General features: G+C 51.0%; 1 protein-coding gene across 1 annotated transcript in view; it reads left to right on the forward strand.

Annotated features, from left to right (window-relative positions):
* DNAH8 (dynein axonemal heavy chain 8) overlaps nucleotides 1-19,597 on the forward strand; it is a 593,387-nt gene that overhangs the window by 120,367 nt on the left and 453,423 nt on the right. Inside the window, exons 9-10 of the mRNA XM_075338922.1 lie at nucleotides 13,544-13,657; nucleotides 17,751-17,858. Of these exons, the coding sequence (XP_075195037.1) occupies nucleotides 13,544-13,657; nucleotides 17,751-17,858 (222 nt within the window). The remainder of the gene's footprint in view (nucleotides 1-13,543; nucleotides 13,658-17,750; nucleotides 17,859-19,597) is intronic.

Raw genomic sequence — 19,597 nt, forward strand, 5'->3', positions numbered from 1 at the left:
ATGGACCTTTGGTTGAAATCTGTCTATGAAGCTATCGGCGCGTCGTTTGCTCCAGCATTCGCGGCCGTGTGGGCACTCCAAGCTATTTCAGCTGGTTTAGCACAGGTGGATGCTATCATACATCCAGCAGTGCCGCAGGTGGCGTCCCTAACTTCGCAAATGTCTGCGTTTGCGACCTATGCTATCAATGCTGTCCTAGAATCTACGAGCCGTACCGCTATGGCGTCCGCCAATTCTGTGGTTTTGCGCAGAGCCTTGTGGTTAAAGGACTGGAAAGCAGATGCTGGTTCCAAAAAATGCTTAACCAGCTTGCCATTATCTAGAGACAGACTGTTTGGTGAGCCATTGGCTGAAATCATAAAACAGTCCAAGGGTAAGGACTCTTCCTTACCACAGCCCAGAGCAAGTAAACCTCAACAGAAAAAGTGGCAGTCGAGGTTTCGGTCCTTTCGAGGCTCGGGCAAGGCCCAATTCTCCTCGTCCAAAAGGACTCAGAAAGAACAAGGGAGCTCAGATTCCTGGCGGGCTCACTCACGCCCCAGGAAAGCAAATGGAGGAACCGCTTCCAAAGCGGCTACCTCATGACTTTCGGCCTCTTCCCTCCGCATCCTCGGTCGGTGGCAGGCTCTCCCGCTTTTGCGACATTTGGCTGTCACAGGTCAAGGACCGGTGGGTAACAGACATTTTGTCTCGTGGGTACAGAATCGAGTTCAGTTCTCGACCTCCACTTCGGTTTTTCAGAACCTCCCCACACCCCAACCGAGCAGATGCCCTGCTGCAGGCGGTGGACTCTCTAAGAGCAGAAGGAGTCGTGATCCCTGTCCCCCCTCAGGAACGGGGGCGAGGATTTTACTCCAATCTCTTTGTGGTTCCAAAAAAGGACGGCTCCTTCCGTCCTGTTCTGGACCTAAAACTGCTCAACAAGCATGTGAACGCCAGGCGGTTCCGGATGGAATCCCTCCGCTCAGTCATTGCCTCAATGTCTCAAGGAGATTTCATAGCATCAATAGACATTTTATTATTTATTATTATTATTTATTTATAGAGCACCATTAATTCCATGGTGCTGTACATGAGAAGGGGGTTACATACAAAATACGTATACAAGTTACAGTAGACAGACTAGTACAGAGGGAAGAGGGCCCTACCCTTGCGGGCTTACATTCTATAGGATTATGGGGAGGAGACAATAGGTGGGGTGTAGGTCAGGCGGCAGCTCCGCACGGTGGTCGGGCGGCAGCTCCGCACGGTGGTCGGGCGGCAGCTCCGCACGGTGGTCGGGCGGCAGCTCCGCACGGTGGTCGGGCGGCAGCTCCGCACGGTGGTCGGGCGGCAGCTCCGCACGGTGGTCGGGCGGCAGCTCCGCACGGTGGTCGGGCGGCAGCGAGTTCATTGTAGATTGTAGGCATTTCGGAACAGGTGCGTTTTCAGGTTCCGTTTGAAGTTTGCAAGGGTAGGGGATAGTCTGACGTGTTGAGGCAGCGAGTCAAAGATGCTTATCTCCACGTGCCGATTGCTACAGAGCACCAACGCTTTCTACGCTTCGTGATAGGAGACGACCATCTTCAGTTCGTAGCTCTGCCATTTGGTCTGGCGACAGCCCCTCGGGTGTTCACCAAGATCATGGCGGCAGTGGTAGCAGTCTTGCACTCTCACGGACACTCTGTGATCCCTTACTTGGACGATCTACTGGTCAAGGCACCCTCTCAAGAGGCATGCCAACTCAGCCTGAATGTTGCACTGGAGACTCTCCAGGCGTTCGGGTGGATCATCAACTTCCCAAAGTCAAATCTGTCACCGACCCAATCACTAACGTATCTTGGCATGGAGTTTCATACTCTCTCAGCGATAGTGAAGCTTCCGCTGGACAAGCAGCGGTCTCTACAGACTGGGGTGCAGGCTCTCCTTCAAAGTCAGTCGCACTCCTTAAGACGCCTCATGCACTTCCTCGGGAAGATGGTGGCGGCAATAGAGGCGGTTCCGTTTGCGCAGTTTCATCTGCGTCCACTTCAATGGGACATTCTCCGCCAATGGGACGGGAAGTCAACATCCCTGGACAGGAAAGTCTCCCTTTCCCAGACGGCCAAAGACTCTCTGCAGTGGTGGCTTCTTCCCACCTCATTATCACAGGGAAGATCCTTCCTACCACCGTCTTGGGCGGTGGTCACGACAGACGCGAGTCTGTCAGGGTGGGGAGCAGTTTTTCTCCACCACAGGGCTCAGGGTACGTGGACTCGGCGGGAGTCCACCCTTCAGATCAATGTTCTGGAAATCAGAGCAGTGTATCTTGCCCTACTAGCCTTCCAGCAGTGGCTGGAAGGAAAGCAGATCCGAATTCAGTCGGACAACTCCACAGCGGTGGCATACATCAACCACCAAGGGGGGACACGCAGTCGGCAAGCCTTCCAGGAAGTCCGGCGGATTCTGATGTGGGTGGAAGCCACAGCCTCCACCATATCCGCAGTTCACATCCCCGGCGTAGAAAACTGGGAAGCAGACTTCCTCAGTCGCCAGGGCATGGACGCAGGGGAATGGTCCCTTCACCCACACGTGTTTCAGGAAATCTGTCGCCGCTGGGGGGTGCCGGACGTCGACCTAATGGCGTCACGGCACAACAACAAGGTCCCAACCTTCATGGCACGGTCTCGCGATCAAAGAGCGCTGGCGGCAGACGCCCTAGTGCAAGATTGGTCGCAGTTCCGGCTCCCTTATGTGTTTCCACCTCTGGCACTCTTGCCCAGAGTGCTACGCAAGATCAGATCCGATTGCAGCCGCGTCATACTTGTCGCCCCAGACTGGCCGAGGAGGGCGTGGTATCCGGATCTGTGGCAGCTCACGGTCGGCCAACCGTGGGCACTCCCAGACCGACCAGACTTACTGTCCCAAGGGCCGTTTTTCCATCGGAATTCTGCGGCCCTGAACCTGACTGTGTGGCCATTGAGTCCTGGATCCTAGCGTCTTCAGGATTGTCCCAAGGGGTCGTTGCCACCATGAGACAGGCTAGGAAGCCCACGTCCGCTAAGATCTACCACAGAACGTGGAGGATATTCTTATCCTGGTCCTCTGCTCAGGGAGTGTCTCCCTGGCCATTTGCATTGCCTACCTTTCTTTCTTTCCTGCAATCTGGGTTAGAAAAAGGTTTGTCGCTCAGCTCCCTTAAAGGTCAGGTCTCGGCGCTATCCGTCTTTTTTCAGAGGCGTTTGGCACGCCTTCCTAAGGTGCGCACGTTCCTGCAGGGGGTTTGTCATATTGTACCCCCGTACAAGCGGCCGTTAGATCCATGGGATCTGAACAGGGTACTGGTTGCCCTCCAGAAGCCGCCCTTCGAGCCTCTGAGGGAGGTTTCACTTTCTAGACTATCACAGAAAGTGGCTTTTCTGGTAGCGATCACATCTCTTCGGAGAGTGTCTGAGCTGGCAGCACTATCATCCAAGGCTCCCTTCCTGGTCTTCCACCAGGACAAGGTTGTGCTGCGCCCCATTCAGGAGTTTCTCCCGAAGGTGGTATCCTCTTTTCATCTTAATCAGGATATCTCTTTGCCTTCGTTTTGTCCTCATGCAGTTCATCGGTATGAGAAGGATTTACATTTGTTAGATCTGGTGAGAGCACTCAGAATCTACATTTCCCGCACGGCGCCCTTGCGCCGTTCGGAGGCACTCTTTGTCCTTGTCGCTGGTCAGCGCAAAGGGTCGCAGGCTTCTAAGGCCACCCTGGCTCGATGGATCAAAGAACCAATTCTTGAAGCCTACCGTTCTGCTGGGCTTCCGGTTCCATCAGGGCTGAAGGCCCATTCTACCAGAGCCGTGGGTGCATCCTGGGCATTACGACACCAGGCTACGGCTCAACAGGTGTGCCAGGCAGCTACCTGGTCGAGTCTGCACACTTTCACCAAACATTATCAGGTGCATACCTATGCTTCGGCGGACGCCAGCCTAGGTAGAAGAGTCCTGCAGGCGGCAGTTGCCTCCCCGTAGGGGAGGGCTGTCTTGCAGCTCTAACATGAGGTATTTCTTTACCCACCCAGGGACAGCTTTTGGACGTCCCAATCGTCTGGGTCTCCCAATAGAGCGCTGAAGAAGAAGGGAATTTTGTTACTTACCGTAAATTCCTTTTCTTCTAGCTCTTATTGGGAGACCCAGCACCCGCCCTGTTGTCCTTCGGGATTTTTGGTTTGTTTGCGGGTACACATGTTGTTCATGTTGAACGGTTTTCAGTTCTCCGATGTTACTCGGAGAGAATTTGTTTAAACCAGTTATTGGCTTTCCTCCTTCTTGCTTTTGCACTAAAACTGGTGAGCCAGTGATCCCACTGGGGGTGTATAGCCAGAAGGGGAGGGGCCTTACACTTTTTAGTGTAATTGCTTTGTGTGGCCTCCGGAGGCAGTGCTATACACCCAATCGTCTGGGTCTCCCAATAAGAGCTAGAAGAAAAGGAATTTACGGTAAGTAACAAAATTCCCTTCTTTGCCGACTCCATGGGACAGCTGTTCCGGACTTTGCTGAACATGCATCAGCCCCCCTCACAGGGTGCCTCTGCTGCTAGGGCTCTCTCAGCGGAGCTCACAGAGGATTCTTCATCTGGTCCCAGGCCCCGTCCTCCTAAGAGGAGACGTAGGGCTCCCTCCCCTTCCTCGCCCCGCGGCTCTGATTCAGGAGCTGACTCGCAGGACGAGGAGGATGCCTTTACAGGGGGCTCGGATGCTACCTCCATGTGCCCCATTGATCTGTCCGAAAGTGACTCAGATGTTAGTGATTTGATTGCGTCTATTAATTCTGTACTGGACCTCAATCCGCCAGTATCAGAGGAGCAACCCTCTCTGGCAGAAAAGCACCAGTTTACCTTGCCTAAGAGGACAAAAAGTGTGTTCTTTAACCATTCCAGTTTTCAGGCCGCTGTGACCAAGCCTAGGGCCTGTCCTGACAAACGCTTCCCAAAACGTGGTTCTGATGACCGTTTTCCCTTTCCACCTGAGGTGGTCAAGGAGTGGGCTCATTCACCAAAGGTAGACCCCCCGGTGTCTAGACTTTCAGCCCGGACCGTGGTATCAGTGGCTGATGGCACCTCTCTTAAGGATTCCACTGACCGTCAGGTTGACCTTCTGGCCAAATCTGTATATGAGGCGGCAGGGGCCTCGTTCTCCCCATCTTTTGCAGCAGTGTGGGCTCTCAAAGCCATCTCTGCTTCTCTAGAGGAGATGCATTCCCTCGCCAGGGAATCTATGCCCGAGATGGTTGCCTTAACTTCCCAAGCTTCCGCTTTTTCATCCTATGCCATGTCTGCCATGCTGGAGGCTTCTCACCGCACTGCGGTGGCTTCGGCTAATTCCCTCGCTATCCGCAGGATCTTGTGGCTTCTAGAGTGGAAGGCAGATGCTTCTTCAAAGAAGTACCTTGCTGGGCTCCCTTTTGCTGGGTCCAGGCTATTCAGTGAACAACTGGATGAAATTATTAAGGAAGCTACTGGCGGGAAGAGTACTTCCATGCCACAAACCAAAACCAGGAAACCTGTCCAGGGTAGGAACCAGTCGAGGTTTCGTTCCTTTCGTTCCTCCAACTGGTCGTCCTCTAAGCCCTCGGCCTCGTCCACTAACTCAGCCAAGGACCAAAAATCCAACTGGCGCACAAAGGCGCGTCCACAGAAGACCGCAGGAGCTGCTGCCACTAAGGCAGCCTCCTCGTGACTATCTGTCCGCGCCACCAACGTCCTTAGTCGGTGGCAGGCTCTCCCACTTTGGCGACGCGTGGTTTCAACACGTCTCCGATCAGTGGGTGCGGGTTGTCATCTCCCACGGCTACAGGATAGAATTCTCTTCCAGCCCGCCAAACAGATTTTTTCTATCAACTCCCCCCTGTTCCAAGGCCGCCGCCTTCTCTCAGGCCGTGGCATCCTTGCAGGCCAACGGAGTAATTGTACCGGTTCTCACCCGGGAACGGTTCAGAGGTTTCTACTCAAATCTCTTCCTAGTCCCCAAAAAGGACGGTTCCTTCCGGCCCTTCCTTGATCTCAAGCTTCTCAACAAGCATGTTCAGGTGCGGCATTTTCGCATGGAATCTCTGCGGTCAGTCATTGCCTCAATGACCCAAGGGGATTTCCTGGCATCCATCGACATCAGAGATGCCTATCTGCATGTGCCAATTGCAGTTTCTCACCAGCGTTGGCTACGTTTTGCAATCGGGGAGGAACATTTCCAATTCGTGGCTCTCCCCTTCGGGTTAGCCACGGCCCCTCGGGTATTCACCAAGGTCATGGCAGCAGTGATTGCGGTCCTGCACCTACAGGGGTTGGCAGTGATCCCTTGCCTGGAAGACCTTCTAGTCAAGGCTTCATCCAGCGCAGACTGTCAGCGGAGTGTCTCGCTCACTCTCGCCACTCTAGCCCAATTCGGGTGGCTGGTCAATCTGCCCAAATCCACTTTGACTCCGACCCAGAGTCTCACGTACCTAGGGATGCAGTTCGAGACTCTTCCGGCACTTGTGAAGTTGCCCTTGATCAAACAGCAATCCCTCCAACTGGCGGTGCGCTCTCTGCTGAGGCCCCACCGTTATTCCATCAGGCACCTGATGCAGGTGCTGGGTCAGATGGTGGCGTCAATGGAGGCTGTTCCCTTTGCCCAGTTCCATCTGCGTCCTCTGCAGCTGGACATTCTCCGCTGTTGGGACAAGCGGCCTTCCTCCTTGCACAGGTTAGTGGCTCTGTCGCCACAAGCCAGGAGCTCTCTTCAGTGGTGGCTTCGGCCCCTCTCTCTGTCTCAGGGACGCTCCTTCCTGGTTCCGTCCTGGGTGATTCTCACCACGGATGCCAGTCTATCCGGCTGGGGAGCGGTATGTCTCCACCACCGAGCACAGGGCACTTGGACTCCGTCCGAGTCAGCCCTCTCGATCAATGTGCTGGAAACCAGAGCCGTGCTCCTGGCTCTCCTAGCTATTCACCACCTATTGGCGGGCAAGCACATCCGAGTCCAGTCAGACAATGCGACAGCGGTTGCCTACATCAATCACCAGGGCGGGACACGCAACCGCCTGACAATGTTGGAGGTACAACGTATCCTTCAATGGACGGAGGACTCCAAGTCCACCATATCCGCAGTCCACATCCCAGGCGTGGAAAACTAGGAGGCAGATTATCTCAGCCATCAAACCGTGGACAGTGACGAGTGGTCCCTGCATCCGACAGTGTTTCAGTCAATCTGCCGCAAGTGGGGCAATTCGGACGTGGACCTAATGGCATCCCGTCACAACAACAAGGTTCCGATTTACGTGGCTCACTCCCACGATCCTCAGGCCTTCGCAGCGGACGCTCTGGTTCAAGACTGGTCCCAGTTTCGTCTGTCCTACGTGTTTCCCCCTCTAGCTCTCTTGCCCAGAGTTCTGCGCAAGATCAGAATAGAGGGCCGTCGAGTCATTCTCATTGCCCCGGAGTGGCCCAGGCGAGCTTGGTACCCAGACCTGCTCCATCTGTCCGTAGAGGCGCCGTGGCATCTTCCGGACCGTCCAGACCTTCTCTCACAAGGTCCGTTTTTCCGCCAGAATTCTGCGGCTCTCAGATTGACGGCGTGGCTCTTGAGTCCTGGATCTTGACGGCTTCTGGTATCCCACCTGAAGTCATCTCCACGATGACTCGGGCCCGTAAGTCTTCCTCTGCCAAGATCTATCACAGGACTTGGAAAATTTTCCTGTCCTGGTGTCGCTCTTCTGGCCATTCTCCTTGGCCTTTTTCCTTGCCGACCCTTCTGTCTTTTCTACAGTCCGGTCTGCAGCTGGGACTATCCCTCAACTCTCTCAAGGGACAAGTCTCGGCTCTGTCAGTGCTGTTCCAGCGGCGTATCGCCCGGCTGGCTCAGGTCCGCACCTTCATGCAAGGTGCGTCTCACATCATTCCGCCTTACCGGCGGCCCTTGGATCCCTGGGACCTCAATTTGGTTCTCACGGCTTTGCAGAAATCCCCCTTTGAACCTCTTAGGGAGGTTTCTTTGTTTCGTCTTTCACAGAAAGTGGTCTTTCTAGTGGCCATAACGTCCCTCAGGAGAGTATCTGATTTAGTTGCGCTCTCTTCGGAGTCCCCTTTTTTGGTTTTTCATCAAGACAAGGTGGTTCTCCGTCCGACTCCGGACTTTCTCCCTAAGGTGGTTTCTCCTTTCCACCTTAACCAGGACATTACCCTACCTTCCTTTTGTCCGGCTCCTGTTCATCGCTTTGAAAAAGCGTTGCATACTGTGGATCTGGTGCGGGCGCTCCGGATCTGTGTCTCGCACCGCTGCCCTTAGGCGGTGCACCTCTCTTTTTGTGCTAACCACAGGTCGGCGCAAGGGCCTCTCTGCTTCTAAGTTGACCTTAGCCCGTTGGATTAGGTCCACCATTTCGGATGCCTACCTGGGTTCTCAGGTGCCTCCCCCGCCGGGGATCAAGGCACACTCGACCAGAGCTGTCGGTGCCTCTTGGGCTTTCAGGCACCAGGCTACGGCTCAGAAAGTCTGTCAGGCTGCCACTTGGACTAGCCTGCACACCTTTTCAAAGCACTACCAAGTGCATGCTCATGCTTCGGCAGATGCGAGCTTGGGCAGACGCATCCTTCAGGCGGCTGTCGCCCACTTGTGAAGTTAGGCTCTGCCTACTTCTCAGTTTTTCTGTTTATTCCCACCCAGGGACTGCTTTGAGACGTCCCAATGTCTGGGTCTCCCATAGGAACGATAAAGAAAAAGAAAATTTTGTTTACTTACCGTAAATTCTTTTCTTATAGTTCCGTATTGGGAGACCCAGCACCCTCCCTGTTGCCTGTTGGCAGTTTCTTGTTCCGCGTGTTATCACCGGCTGTTGTCGTAGACAGAGGCTCCGGTTGTTCCGGTTCTTGCTCTGTTTTTACTTGTGGGTGGCTATTCTCCTTCAGCTTTTGCACTAAACTGGCTAGATCTGGTTTCTCCAGGGGGTGTATAAGCTCAGAGGGAGGAGCTACACAATTGAGTGTAGTACTTTGTGTGTCCTCCGGAGGCAGAATACACCCAATGTCTGGGTCTCCCAATACGGAACTATAAGAAAAAGAATTTACGGTAAGTAAACAAAATTCTCTTTTTCTCAAGAAAATTTCTTGAGAAACTTCTGGAAGTTGAAGATTATCGCACCTGCGGTAAAAAAACGCACCAAAACCGTGGGAAAAACGCATGCGTTTTTGCCGCGGTTTTGCCGCAGGTTGGTCCCTGCGGTTTTTTTATGCTGTATCTGCAATAAATAATATAGATAATAGATAGATAATCGATAGACAGACAGATAATGGATAGAGGGAAAGATGGATAGATGAATAGATAGAGAGAGAGATAGATAGATCGATGAGAAAGACATATATAATGTCCCACCTCCCTGCATATTCTAAGCTGGCACCCTTTAGTGACTTTCATGTGGCACTAAAGGGTGCCTAGCCTTGTATTTAGCCAAAAAAAAAAAAAAAATTTTTAAAAAAAAATGACGTGGGGTCCCCCCATCTTTTGTAGCCAGCTAGGGTAAAGCAGACGGCTGCAGCCTGCAGACCACAGCTGGCAGCTTCACCTTGGCTGGTAATCCAAAACAGAGGGCACCCCACGCTGTTATTTTACATTAAATAAATAATTTAAAACAAAAAACGTGGGGTCCCCCCCCAAATTGGATCACCAGCCAAGGTAAAGCGGACAGCTGTGGTCTGGTATTCTCAGACTAGGGAGATCCACTGTTATTGGATACTCCCCAGCCTAAAAATAGGCTGCAGCCACCCCAGAAGTGGCGCATCCATTAGACGTGCCAATCCTGGCGCTTCGCCCCAACTCATCACGTTGCCCTGGTGCGTTGGCAAACGAGGTAATATATGGGGTTGATGCCAGATGTGTAATGTCACCTGGCATCAAGCCCTGGGGTTAGTGATGTCACGCGTCTATCAGATACCCAACATCACCAACCCAGTCAGTAAGAAATAAAAAATAGACAACAAAAAAAGTTTTATTTGAAAAAACACTCCCCAAAACATTCCCTCTTTCACCAATTTATTGAAAAGAACAAACAATTCCAGGTCCAGCGTAATCCAATAAGGGGGTCCCACTGCGATCCATACCATAGTCACTGTCCCAGTCAATGAAGAACAGAATGTTCCCCATTGGCTGGGAGAGCACTGCAGTTACCTGAGCTAACATCAATGGGTCAGCCCAGGTCACTGCAGGGGATGATGAGTGCTGACTTCAGGAGGTTAGATGAGATCATTACCTGCAGTGACGATCTCCTGCTCTGCTGACGTCACCACTGTCACTGACTTCTATGCCCACCGCGTTCTCAGCAGTATCGCGAGAGCCCGTGATGTCACCGCTAGTGACAGTCTCGGGCCGCCCGCGAGACGGGCATAGAAGGCAGTGACAGCGGTGACGTCTGGAGGCAGGAGATCGTCACAACAGGTAATGATCTCATCTAAACTCCTGACAGCAGCGCTCGGCATACCTGAGGCTGTCAGCACTGCAGCGTGACAAGCTGCTGACACTGCGGGCAGACACTGACACTGCTGTGCTGGCAGCGGCGGGGCTGGAGCGGGACACAGACTGCACGGGCACCCGCCGGAGGTCACACGGAAGTGCTTCTGTGCGGCGTCCAGGGAGTGTGACGTGTGTGTTTACTATATGTCTGTATCTGATATGTGTGTGTTTACTCTGCTCCGCTTCCTGTTCTGTCATAATGACATGACTTCCTGCAAAACCGCAGGCACTGATGAACATTATCGCAGGTAAATCGCGGCTATACCGAGGGTATACCGCACATCATTTGCTAGCTGCTGTATACCCCCGGTATTTCGCGATTACATTACAGTGAATGGAGTGAAATACCGCAGCTACCTGCGGAAAAGAAGTGACAGGCACATTTTCTCAAGAAATTTTCTCAAAAAATTCTGCTCAAAGAATTTTATTGAGAAAAAAACGCAGTGTGCGCACAGCTATTTTTTCCCCCCATAGGTTTTGCTGGGAAATGTCTGCAGAAAGATTTCAAACATTTCTTAAGAAATTTCCGCAGTGTGCGCACAGGGCCTAACTCTTGCAAGCGCGGTCACTAATGAGCACACAGCTGGTTGATGCCCGAGCCTGCCTGTGCAAGTCAGAATCACCAGAGAAACCACAGTGTGGAGTGTCAGAGTCTGTGGTCTGAACAACGTCTGATGCCACATTGACACTCGCCGAGTCTGGAGCAAAACGCCCTGTGACAGTTAGGCTATGTGCGCACGTTGCGTAAATTCATGCAGTTACGCTGCGCTTTGCAGCGCAGCGTAACTGCATGCGTCCTGCGTCCCCCGCACAGTCTATGGAGATTGTGCAGGGGCCGTGCGCACGTGGCGTCTCAGAGCGCAGCGCTTCGGCTACTGCCGAAGCGCTGCGCAAAAAGAAGTGACATGTCACTTCTTTCCTGCGCTTTGCCGGCAGCTCCTGCTCTGTCTATGGGAGGAGCTGCAGGCAGAGCGCATGGAATCGGCGCTCACTACGGACATTTCTGCAGCGATCTAAAGCGCACATGTGCTCTTCAGATCGCTGCAGAAATTTCTGCAGGGCTAGTACGCAACGTGCGCACATAGCCTAAAGTGCTAATGTGCTAGATTTGAAAATCTTGATAAGGTGATCCTATGAGGCAAGGCGCAGGTCTGGTGTATATATGTAAGGGACTTGTACATACAAGAGTGAATGTTGGTTTAAAATTATCAGGGTGGAGTGTACACCATACAGGAGGGATGATGGCTGGGAGGTCAGCGAGGAGAGCGCATGTGTTGATGACGCAGGCTGTGAGCACACTGCTATGAGCAGCACAGGAGCAGCAATGCTAGGATCACAGTCATGATGATTTGGTTGTATCTGCTAAAGTGTATGTGCTGACGCTAGAATGCCGATCATAGTACAGAGTCCTGAAACCAGATAGGAGGAAGTGCTACATAGACAACCATATTAGAAGAGCTATAAACTGCCACTGTACAAAGAAGTAGAAAAGGATATACGTGGTATAAAGCAACAGAATATATATATACACTAATCGAGAATAAATGAGACGTTTAACAAGACCATATTCATTATAGTATAGCTTTGTATAGTGAGTTGTAGAATTACCTTAATAAGAGTAAATTATGCTCTGGAATAAAATTATCAATGGAGTCATCACTAGCATCCATTGTAGTATAACCTTATACAGTTAATGTTTCATATGCGTAAGAAAATGCCACAAGTGGATAAGGCTCCGCAATAAGTTATAAGACCGTAACATTTTAATAGGTAATAAGTAGAACATTATGAGGTACAAGAGAGAAAAAAATAATGACCCTCCAAATCACAGAAAGGATTGTAGATGATAAGAGGCCACATGAACACCTAATGAGAAAGACCACATTAGTGGAGTCACAGGGAAAGTAGTCATAACCTTACAGTGTTCCTGTGTGACAATGAGGATTACGATGTCCCTTTTGGATGTTGGTGCAGTAATGGCGATGGAGATAAAGGAAAGTGGCAAACTTGGGAGAGTACAAAAAACGTTATTTCAGGATTGTTTTGTGATGGACCAGTGTCGGGTCTCACTTACCTGTCCTCAAGTTTAGGTGGTTGATGAAAACGGGAGAAATGGAACATAATTTTCTTTGATGGTGGAATATCTGGTCTGGAGGTTGGTATAGTATCTGTATTTATCAGATACTTTCTTTTGTCCTGGATCTTGTGTCACGTGTTTGGTCTGATCATTTATATAGTGTCTCCAACATTGAAGCTGGAGTCCTCCCGGTATCATCACACCTATTGTTTCTCTTATTACTGGCCTTTCATGAGTGTTCATGCTAATTTTGAAACAACATTCACTCTTATATATACAAGTCCCTCACATATATACACGAGACCATTGCCTTCCCTCACAGCACCACCTTATCAAGGTTTTCCATTCTAGTGCATTAGCACTTTACACAGTATCCCCCACGACATCATGTTACACTCATCTCTGATACCAATATCAACTTTATTATGGTTACTCGTCATCTTTTTCCATTGTCAGACTGATTGCAGGTGTTACGGCAGGTACAAGAGGACTCCAGGCAAGCAGCGCAACACAGAGGGAACACTAGGATAGCAATACAATGGAAGGCCCTGGCCCTAGGGAGAGGGGAGCCGGGTCACCTCCTAACACTCACCTGAGGCTCATCCCTACGCTCCCTAATGTTCCTACACTGGTCCCTTTCCCCCCGTGCGCCGTCATGTGCCTATGCCCTCCCTGGCACTGAATTCACCCTGACTAGTGAGGGCCAGTGAGACACTAGTCTCGCTACTACAATAAGACAACCTGAGGTAGGAAAGGCAAACAGGCGGGGAAAGACACAACAAATAACACTCCACACCTTCTCCAGCAGGAAACGGCTCAATTGCAACAGAAGCTGGTGGCAGAGCGAATAATCACAGTCACTAATGAATTCAATAAACATACAAAAATCCAGTTTTATATTATCAGCAATTTTCTAAAAAATATTAAAATGTTTCTGTGCAAGTTGTTATGTATTATCATACCTGACTTTGCTTTTGTCTGCACAGATGTGGAAAGAGCTCGATATCGGGATCACAGATGCAGCAAATGAGTCCAAAGACAATGTCAGTCTGCTGCATGCCCTTGAGCAAGCCTGTCAGCCGCTTTATACTCTCGACTTGGTAAGGGGTCTTAAGATAATACTCTGAAATTCCGAGCATAACTGGAAATGCCAACTTTTTACCCAACAAAGTTAAGCTGAATGTTCAAGTATGTTCCAGAAACAAAAAACTGCTGGGGATGTTTCAGTACTGATATTTGGAGAGAAGAATACTGAGATTGCTGATAGCTAATAGTTTGGAGTTTTATTTGTAGTTATTGCAGAGACATCCTTTTGGCCACTGATGTGACTTCACAAAAGAGGTTTATCTAATTATTATTATTTATGAATGGTAACCTCTAGTATGTAACCACCCACAGGCTTTATCCTTCCATGAGCTCAGTATTTTTGTCTGTTGTGTCCAGAAAATGTGTTCTTCAATTGTATTTTACATCCTGTCCTAAAATACAGATTGTCAAATTTCTGTCCCGACCCATGGGTGAATCAGAGTCTGCCTGCATTAGTATAGTCATGTATGTTCTTCTCTGAAAATTTACAGCTTTTCAGAGAAAATGAAGAGCGGGGCAAGAAAAAAACCTGCCTCTTGGACTAGTCCCCGGCGGCTTTTTACAGTCTGTTTTATGAAATGCAGCAGAGTTCCAGTATAAAACATACATGGTTACAATACCATGACCGGTGTCTGATATATGCTGCACGTGAAGGAAGTTTCCTTTAAAAATGTTAATAAATTAATTGAACTTATCAAATCTGAAGTCCTCAATAACGTCGTTTTCTGACTCATTTTTTGTGGAGTTGTGTCTAATCTCCCACATTTTTGGTATATTCATGCCAGAAACCTATAGATAAATCTCCCATAATTATCCATTAAAACACTTTGGAAACGCCCTGAATTTATATTTATTCTTCGATGCCTGTGAAATGGAAAACTCCATGGGAAAAAGTGGTTTATATATCATGGGATAATTACCGTATTTTTCGGACCATAAGACGCACTTTTTTTCCCCCAAATGTTGGGGGAAAGTTGGGGGTGCGTCTTATGGTCTGACTATAGGGCTTCGGCCGGGAATGAGGGTGCTGCAGGTCATCGGGGGGCACGAGCAGGCAGCAGCAGCGCCTGCCGTGACCACGTGGGCCCGCTCATTACATATGCACGCCCATCCTCCCGCCCATCTCTCAGCGCTGAAGCCGGCACTGACAGGTGGGCGGGAGGACGAGCGGGGACGCGCGCATAGCAAAGAGCCGGCCGCATGATCACCCCTGGCAATTACAGCCTGGAGTGATCATGTGCGGCTGTATTCACTGCCCCCGCGCGTCATTACCAGCGCGGGGTGCAGTGAATCAGTACACTCACCCGTCCCCGTGTGTGGAGCCGCCCCCCTGCTGCACGCGATGTCTTCCTGTCTGTGCCGGTCAGCTGATCTGTGCTGAGCTGGTCAGCTGATCTGTGCCGGTCAGCTGATCTGTGCTGAGCTGGTCAGCTGATCGGCACAGACAGGAAGACATCGCGGTGCTGCAGGGGAACGGCTCCACACACACACAGATCAGCGTGCCAGAGAGGAAGATATGATCGGTGCTGCAGGGAGTGAGGAAAAGGTGAGTATAAACGTTTATTTTTTTCTCTGTGCTATAGGATACAGGCCATATACCAGGATGGTATATGAGCACGATGGGGGCATATAGCAGGATGGGGGTATGTGAACAGGCTGGATGGGGGGGGTTATGTGAACAGGCTGGATGGGGGGGGGGGGTATGTGAACAGGCTGGATGGGGGGGGTATGTGAACAGGCTGGATGGGGGGGTATGTGAACAGGCTGGATGGGGGGGTATGTGAACAGGCTGGATGGGGGGGGTATGTGAACAGGCTGGATGGGGGGGGTATGTGAACAGGCTGGATGGGGGGGGTATGTGAACAGGCTGGATGGGGGGGGGTATGTGAACAGGCTGGATGGGGGGGGGTATGTGAACAGGCTGGATGGGGGGGGTATGTGAACAGGCTGGATGGGGGGGTATGTGAACAGGCTGGATGGGGGGGTATGTGAACAGGCTGGATGGGGGGGGTATGTGAACAGGCTGGATGGGGGGGGTATGTGAACAGGCTGGATGGGGGGGGGTATGTGAACAGGCTGGATGGGGGGGGTATGTGAACAGGCTGGATGGGGGGGGTATGTGAACAGGCTGGATGGGGGGGGTATGTGAACAGGCTGGATGGGGGGGGTATGTGAACAGGCTGGATGGGGGGGGTATGTGAACAGGCTGGATGGGGGGGGTATGTGAACAGGCTGGATGGGGGGGTATGTGAACAGGCTGGATGGGGGGGGTATGTGAACAGGCTGGATGGGGGGGGTATGTGAACAGGCTGGATGGGGGGGGTATGTGAACAGGCTGGATGGGGGGGGGTATGTGAACAGGCTGGATGGGGGGGGTATGTGAACAGGCTGGATGGGGGGGGGTATGTGAACAGGCTGGATGGGGGGGGTATGTGAACAGGCTGGATGGGGGGGGTATGTGAACAGGCTGGATGGGGGGGGTATGTGAACAGGCTGGATGGGGGGGGTATGTGAACAGGCTGGATGGGGGGGGTATGTGAACAGGCTGGATGGGGGGGGTATGTGAACAGGCTGGATGGGGGGGGTATGTGAACAGGCTGGATGGGGGGGGTATGTGAACAGGCTGGATGGGGGGGGTATGTGAACAGGCTGGATGGGGGGGGTATGTGAACAGGCTGGATGGGGGGGGTATGTGAACAGGCTGGATGGGGGGGGGTATGTGAACAGGCTGGATGGGGGGGGTATGTGAACAGGCTGGATGGGGGGGGTATGTGAACAGGCTGGATGGGGGGGGTATGTGAACAGGCTGGATGGGGGGGGTATGTGAACAGGCTGGATGGGGGGGGTATGTGAACAGGCTGGATGGGGGGGGTATGTGAACAGGCTGGATGGGGGGGGGTATGTGAACAGGCTGGATGGGGGGGGTATGTGAACAGGCTGGATGGGGGGGGTATGTGAACAGGCTGGATGGGGGGGGTATGTGAACAGGCTGGATGGGGGGGGTATGTGAACAGGCTGGATGGGGGGGTATGTGAACAGGCTGGATGGGGGGGGTATGTGAACAGGCTGGATGGGGGGGGTATGTGAACAGGCTGGATGGGGGGGGTATGTGAACAGGCTGGATGGGGGGGGTATGTGAACAGGCTGGATGGGGGGGGTATGTGAACAGGCTGGATGGGGGGGGGTATGTGAACAGGCTGGATGGGGGGGGTATGTGAACAGGCTGGATGGGGGGGGTATGTGAACAGGCTGGATGGGGGGGGTATGTGAACAGGCTGGATGGGGGGGGTATGTGAACAGGCTGGATGGGGGGGTATGTGAACAGGCTGGATGGGGGGGGTATGTGAACAGGCTGGATGGGGGGGGTATGTGAACAGGCTGGATGGGGGGGGTATGTGAACAGGCTGGATGGGGGGGGGTATGTGAACAGGCTGGATGGGGGGGGTATGTGAACAGGCTGGATGGGGGGGGGTATGTGAACAGGCTGGATGGGGGGGGTATGTGAACAGGCTGGATGGGGGGGGTATGTGAACAGGCTGGATGGGGGGGGTATGTGAACAGGCTGGATGGGGGGGTATGTGAACAGGCTGGATGGGGGGGGTATGTGAACAGGCTGGATGGGGGGGGTATGTGAACAGGCTGGATTGGGGGGGTATGTGAACAGGCTGGATGGGGGGGGTATGTGAACAGGCTGGATGGGGGGGGTATGTGAACAGGCTGGATGGGGGGGGGTATGTGAACAGGCTGGATGGGGGTTTATAGCAGGATCATATACAAGGCAGGAGGATCATTACCAGGATGGGGTACCTTAGTAGAGAATTTGGGGACATTACCCCCATAACAGTGTCAGCAGCAGATCCTCGCCCCATAACAGTGTGTCATGACCACATTTTTTGCTTAAAGTTTTATTTTCCCATTTTCCTCCTCTAAAACCAGGGTGCGTCTTATAGTCCGGTGCGTCTTATAGTCCGAAAAATACGGTAAGACAAAGTGGAAGCGCTGACCATTTAGTTCCAGTTTTGTGGAACTTTCTGAACTAAAACAATGCTTAAGTCTATTTATAACCATAATTTGTTTTTGGCTGAATATTGTTTTCTAACCTTATAGGCTTCGATGGTTATTGGCGTGCCAAAGCTTCTGAATGTGATTCAGGCAATCTACAGTGTTTCTACATACTACCAAACAGCAGAACACATCACAACACTCTTCATGAAGGTAAACTGATTGATTTGTTTTCTAAATAAACGTCAAGGAACTGTTAAGATATGTTCACATTGAGTGCATTTTGGAGTAGATTCTGCTCCCATAATCATATAAAAAAACAACCCACTTCAAATACTCTTGTGACCTCCTCAAATGGACCATGTGCACAGTGTGGTGTTAGCATTGTTGAACATTACGTTCCTTTAATGTGGTGCTTTTGCGGCGCTGGTTTAGATGGATTCCTGGCTGAATGCACCCGATAAGACGCTGTGTGCACAGACCAACTGATTGCTGAGAAAATTATGTAGTTTCTGCTCCAAAATCAACATGCAAAACCACTTCAAATACTTCCAAGTTATTTCACTGGGAAATGATGACAGGGATGCACATGATGGCCATTTTTTCCTTGTGGTTTTGTAACATTTTTGCACTAGTTTTTTTCTAGTTCTAATAATTTTTTTTGGCTTGCTCAACAATGAACATGGTCTTCAATATGTTGATGTTTTCTGCTAATTTGCACTTGCTATTTTTTTGAAATGTTGTAATTTTTTTTCTCGCACTGGTGCTCCACAACCATAGTGGACTATCACAGAATCTGTCCATTTTTTTATGTTTAATCTCTTTTTTATTGAAAAATTAAGGTTGGTTACAATAAGCAGGGCTGCAGACCAAGGCAAACCCCCAAATAGAGACAAAACAAACAAACCAAGAATGCAATGAAGCATGAAAGGCTTTGCATGGTTTCAGCCATATACAGTTTGTTACAATAAAGAACATTTTAAGAACATTTATATCATTCTGTCTTGAACCATTATAAAAGTATAAAATCCACAAACTATACCATAAACAGCAAAGATTTACCATTCATACCATAGAGGCACATAATGGTCAATCGAAGGAAAAGAAATAAAGAGAGAAAGAAAGAGGGAAGTAGACAAAGTGAATGATGACTGGGAAAAGGATCATGGGGAAGGGCAAGAAAGGGCCGAGAATAACTAGCTCAACTCGCCCCAAAGAGGGACCTGAAGTCTGGAGAAATCCAAAAAAATGACCCAGGGACTCCAGATCTTAATACATTTTTCAGTAGCGTCCTGAATTTCAGCAGTGAGACTCTCCATTCTGTAAAGGGAGGGCCATCTACTCAAGCCACTCATCGCAAGGCGGGGGCACGGGTGGATCTCCAGTGTCTTGGGATAACGGCTCGGGCAGCCGCTAGGCAAAACCGCAATAGTCCCATTTTCTGAGATTTAACAGACCCCGGTAGTATAGATAAGAGAGCGATTTGTGGAGAACCAGAGAGGGCCTCCCCACTAATGCTATTGTATGCCGAGAAGACCCCACTCCAAAAAGGCTTAATGAGGCTACAGCTCCACCATATATGCAACATATCCCCCCTCTCGTGATTACACCGCCAACATCTGTCTGACACTGAAGGGAAGATTGCGTGTAGGGCATGAGGGCAGTGGTACCAGCGGGTGAGAATTTTATAACCCTTTTCCTGGACCCGAACAAGCCCTAGAGAATTTGTGAGTGAAAAGAAAAGCAGTCCTCCATTCCTCAGCCCGGATAGTCACGCCAAAGTCTCTACTCCATCCCCCCACAAATTTGAGCTCGTCCACATCCCCCTTCTGGATCAAAAGGTTATAGATAAGGGACATGGTATGTCCCGGAGCCTCCTTCAACAAAAAAAGAAAGAGCTTTTCAAACGAGGAGGGGGGGCAGCATAAAGTGCCTCCCGGCCTGATCCAGTC

This window comes from Anomaloglossus baeobatrachus, chromosome 3 (genome assembly GCF_048569485.1).
Source record: "Anomaloglossus baeobatrachus isolate aAnoBae1 chromosome 3, aAnoBae1.hap1, whole genome shotgun sequence".
In the NCBI taxonomy this organism is placed as follows: Eukaryota; Metazoa; Chordata; class Amphibia; order Anura; family Aromobatidae; genus Anomaloglossus; species Anomaloglossus baeobatrachus.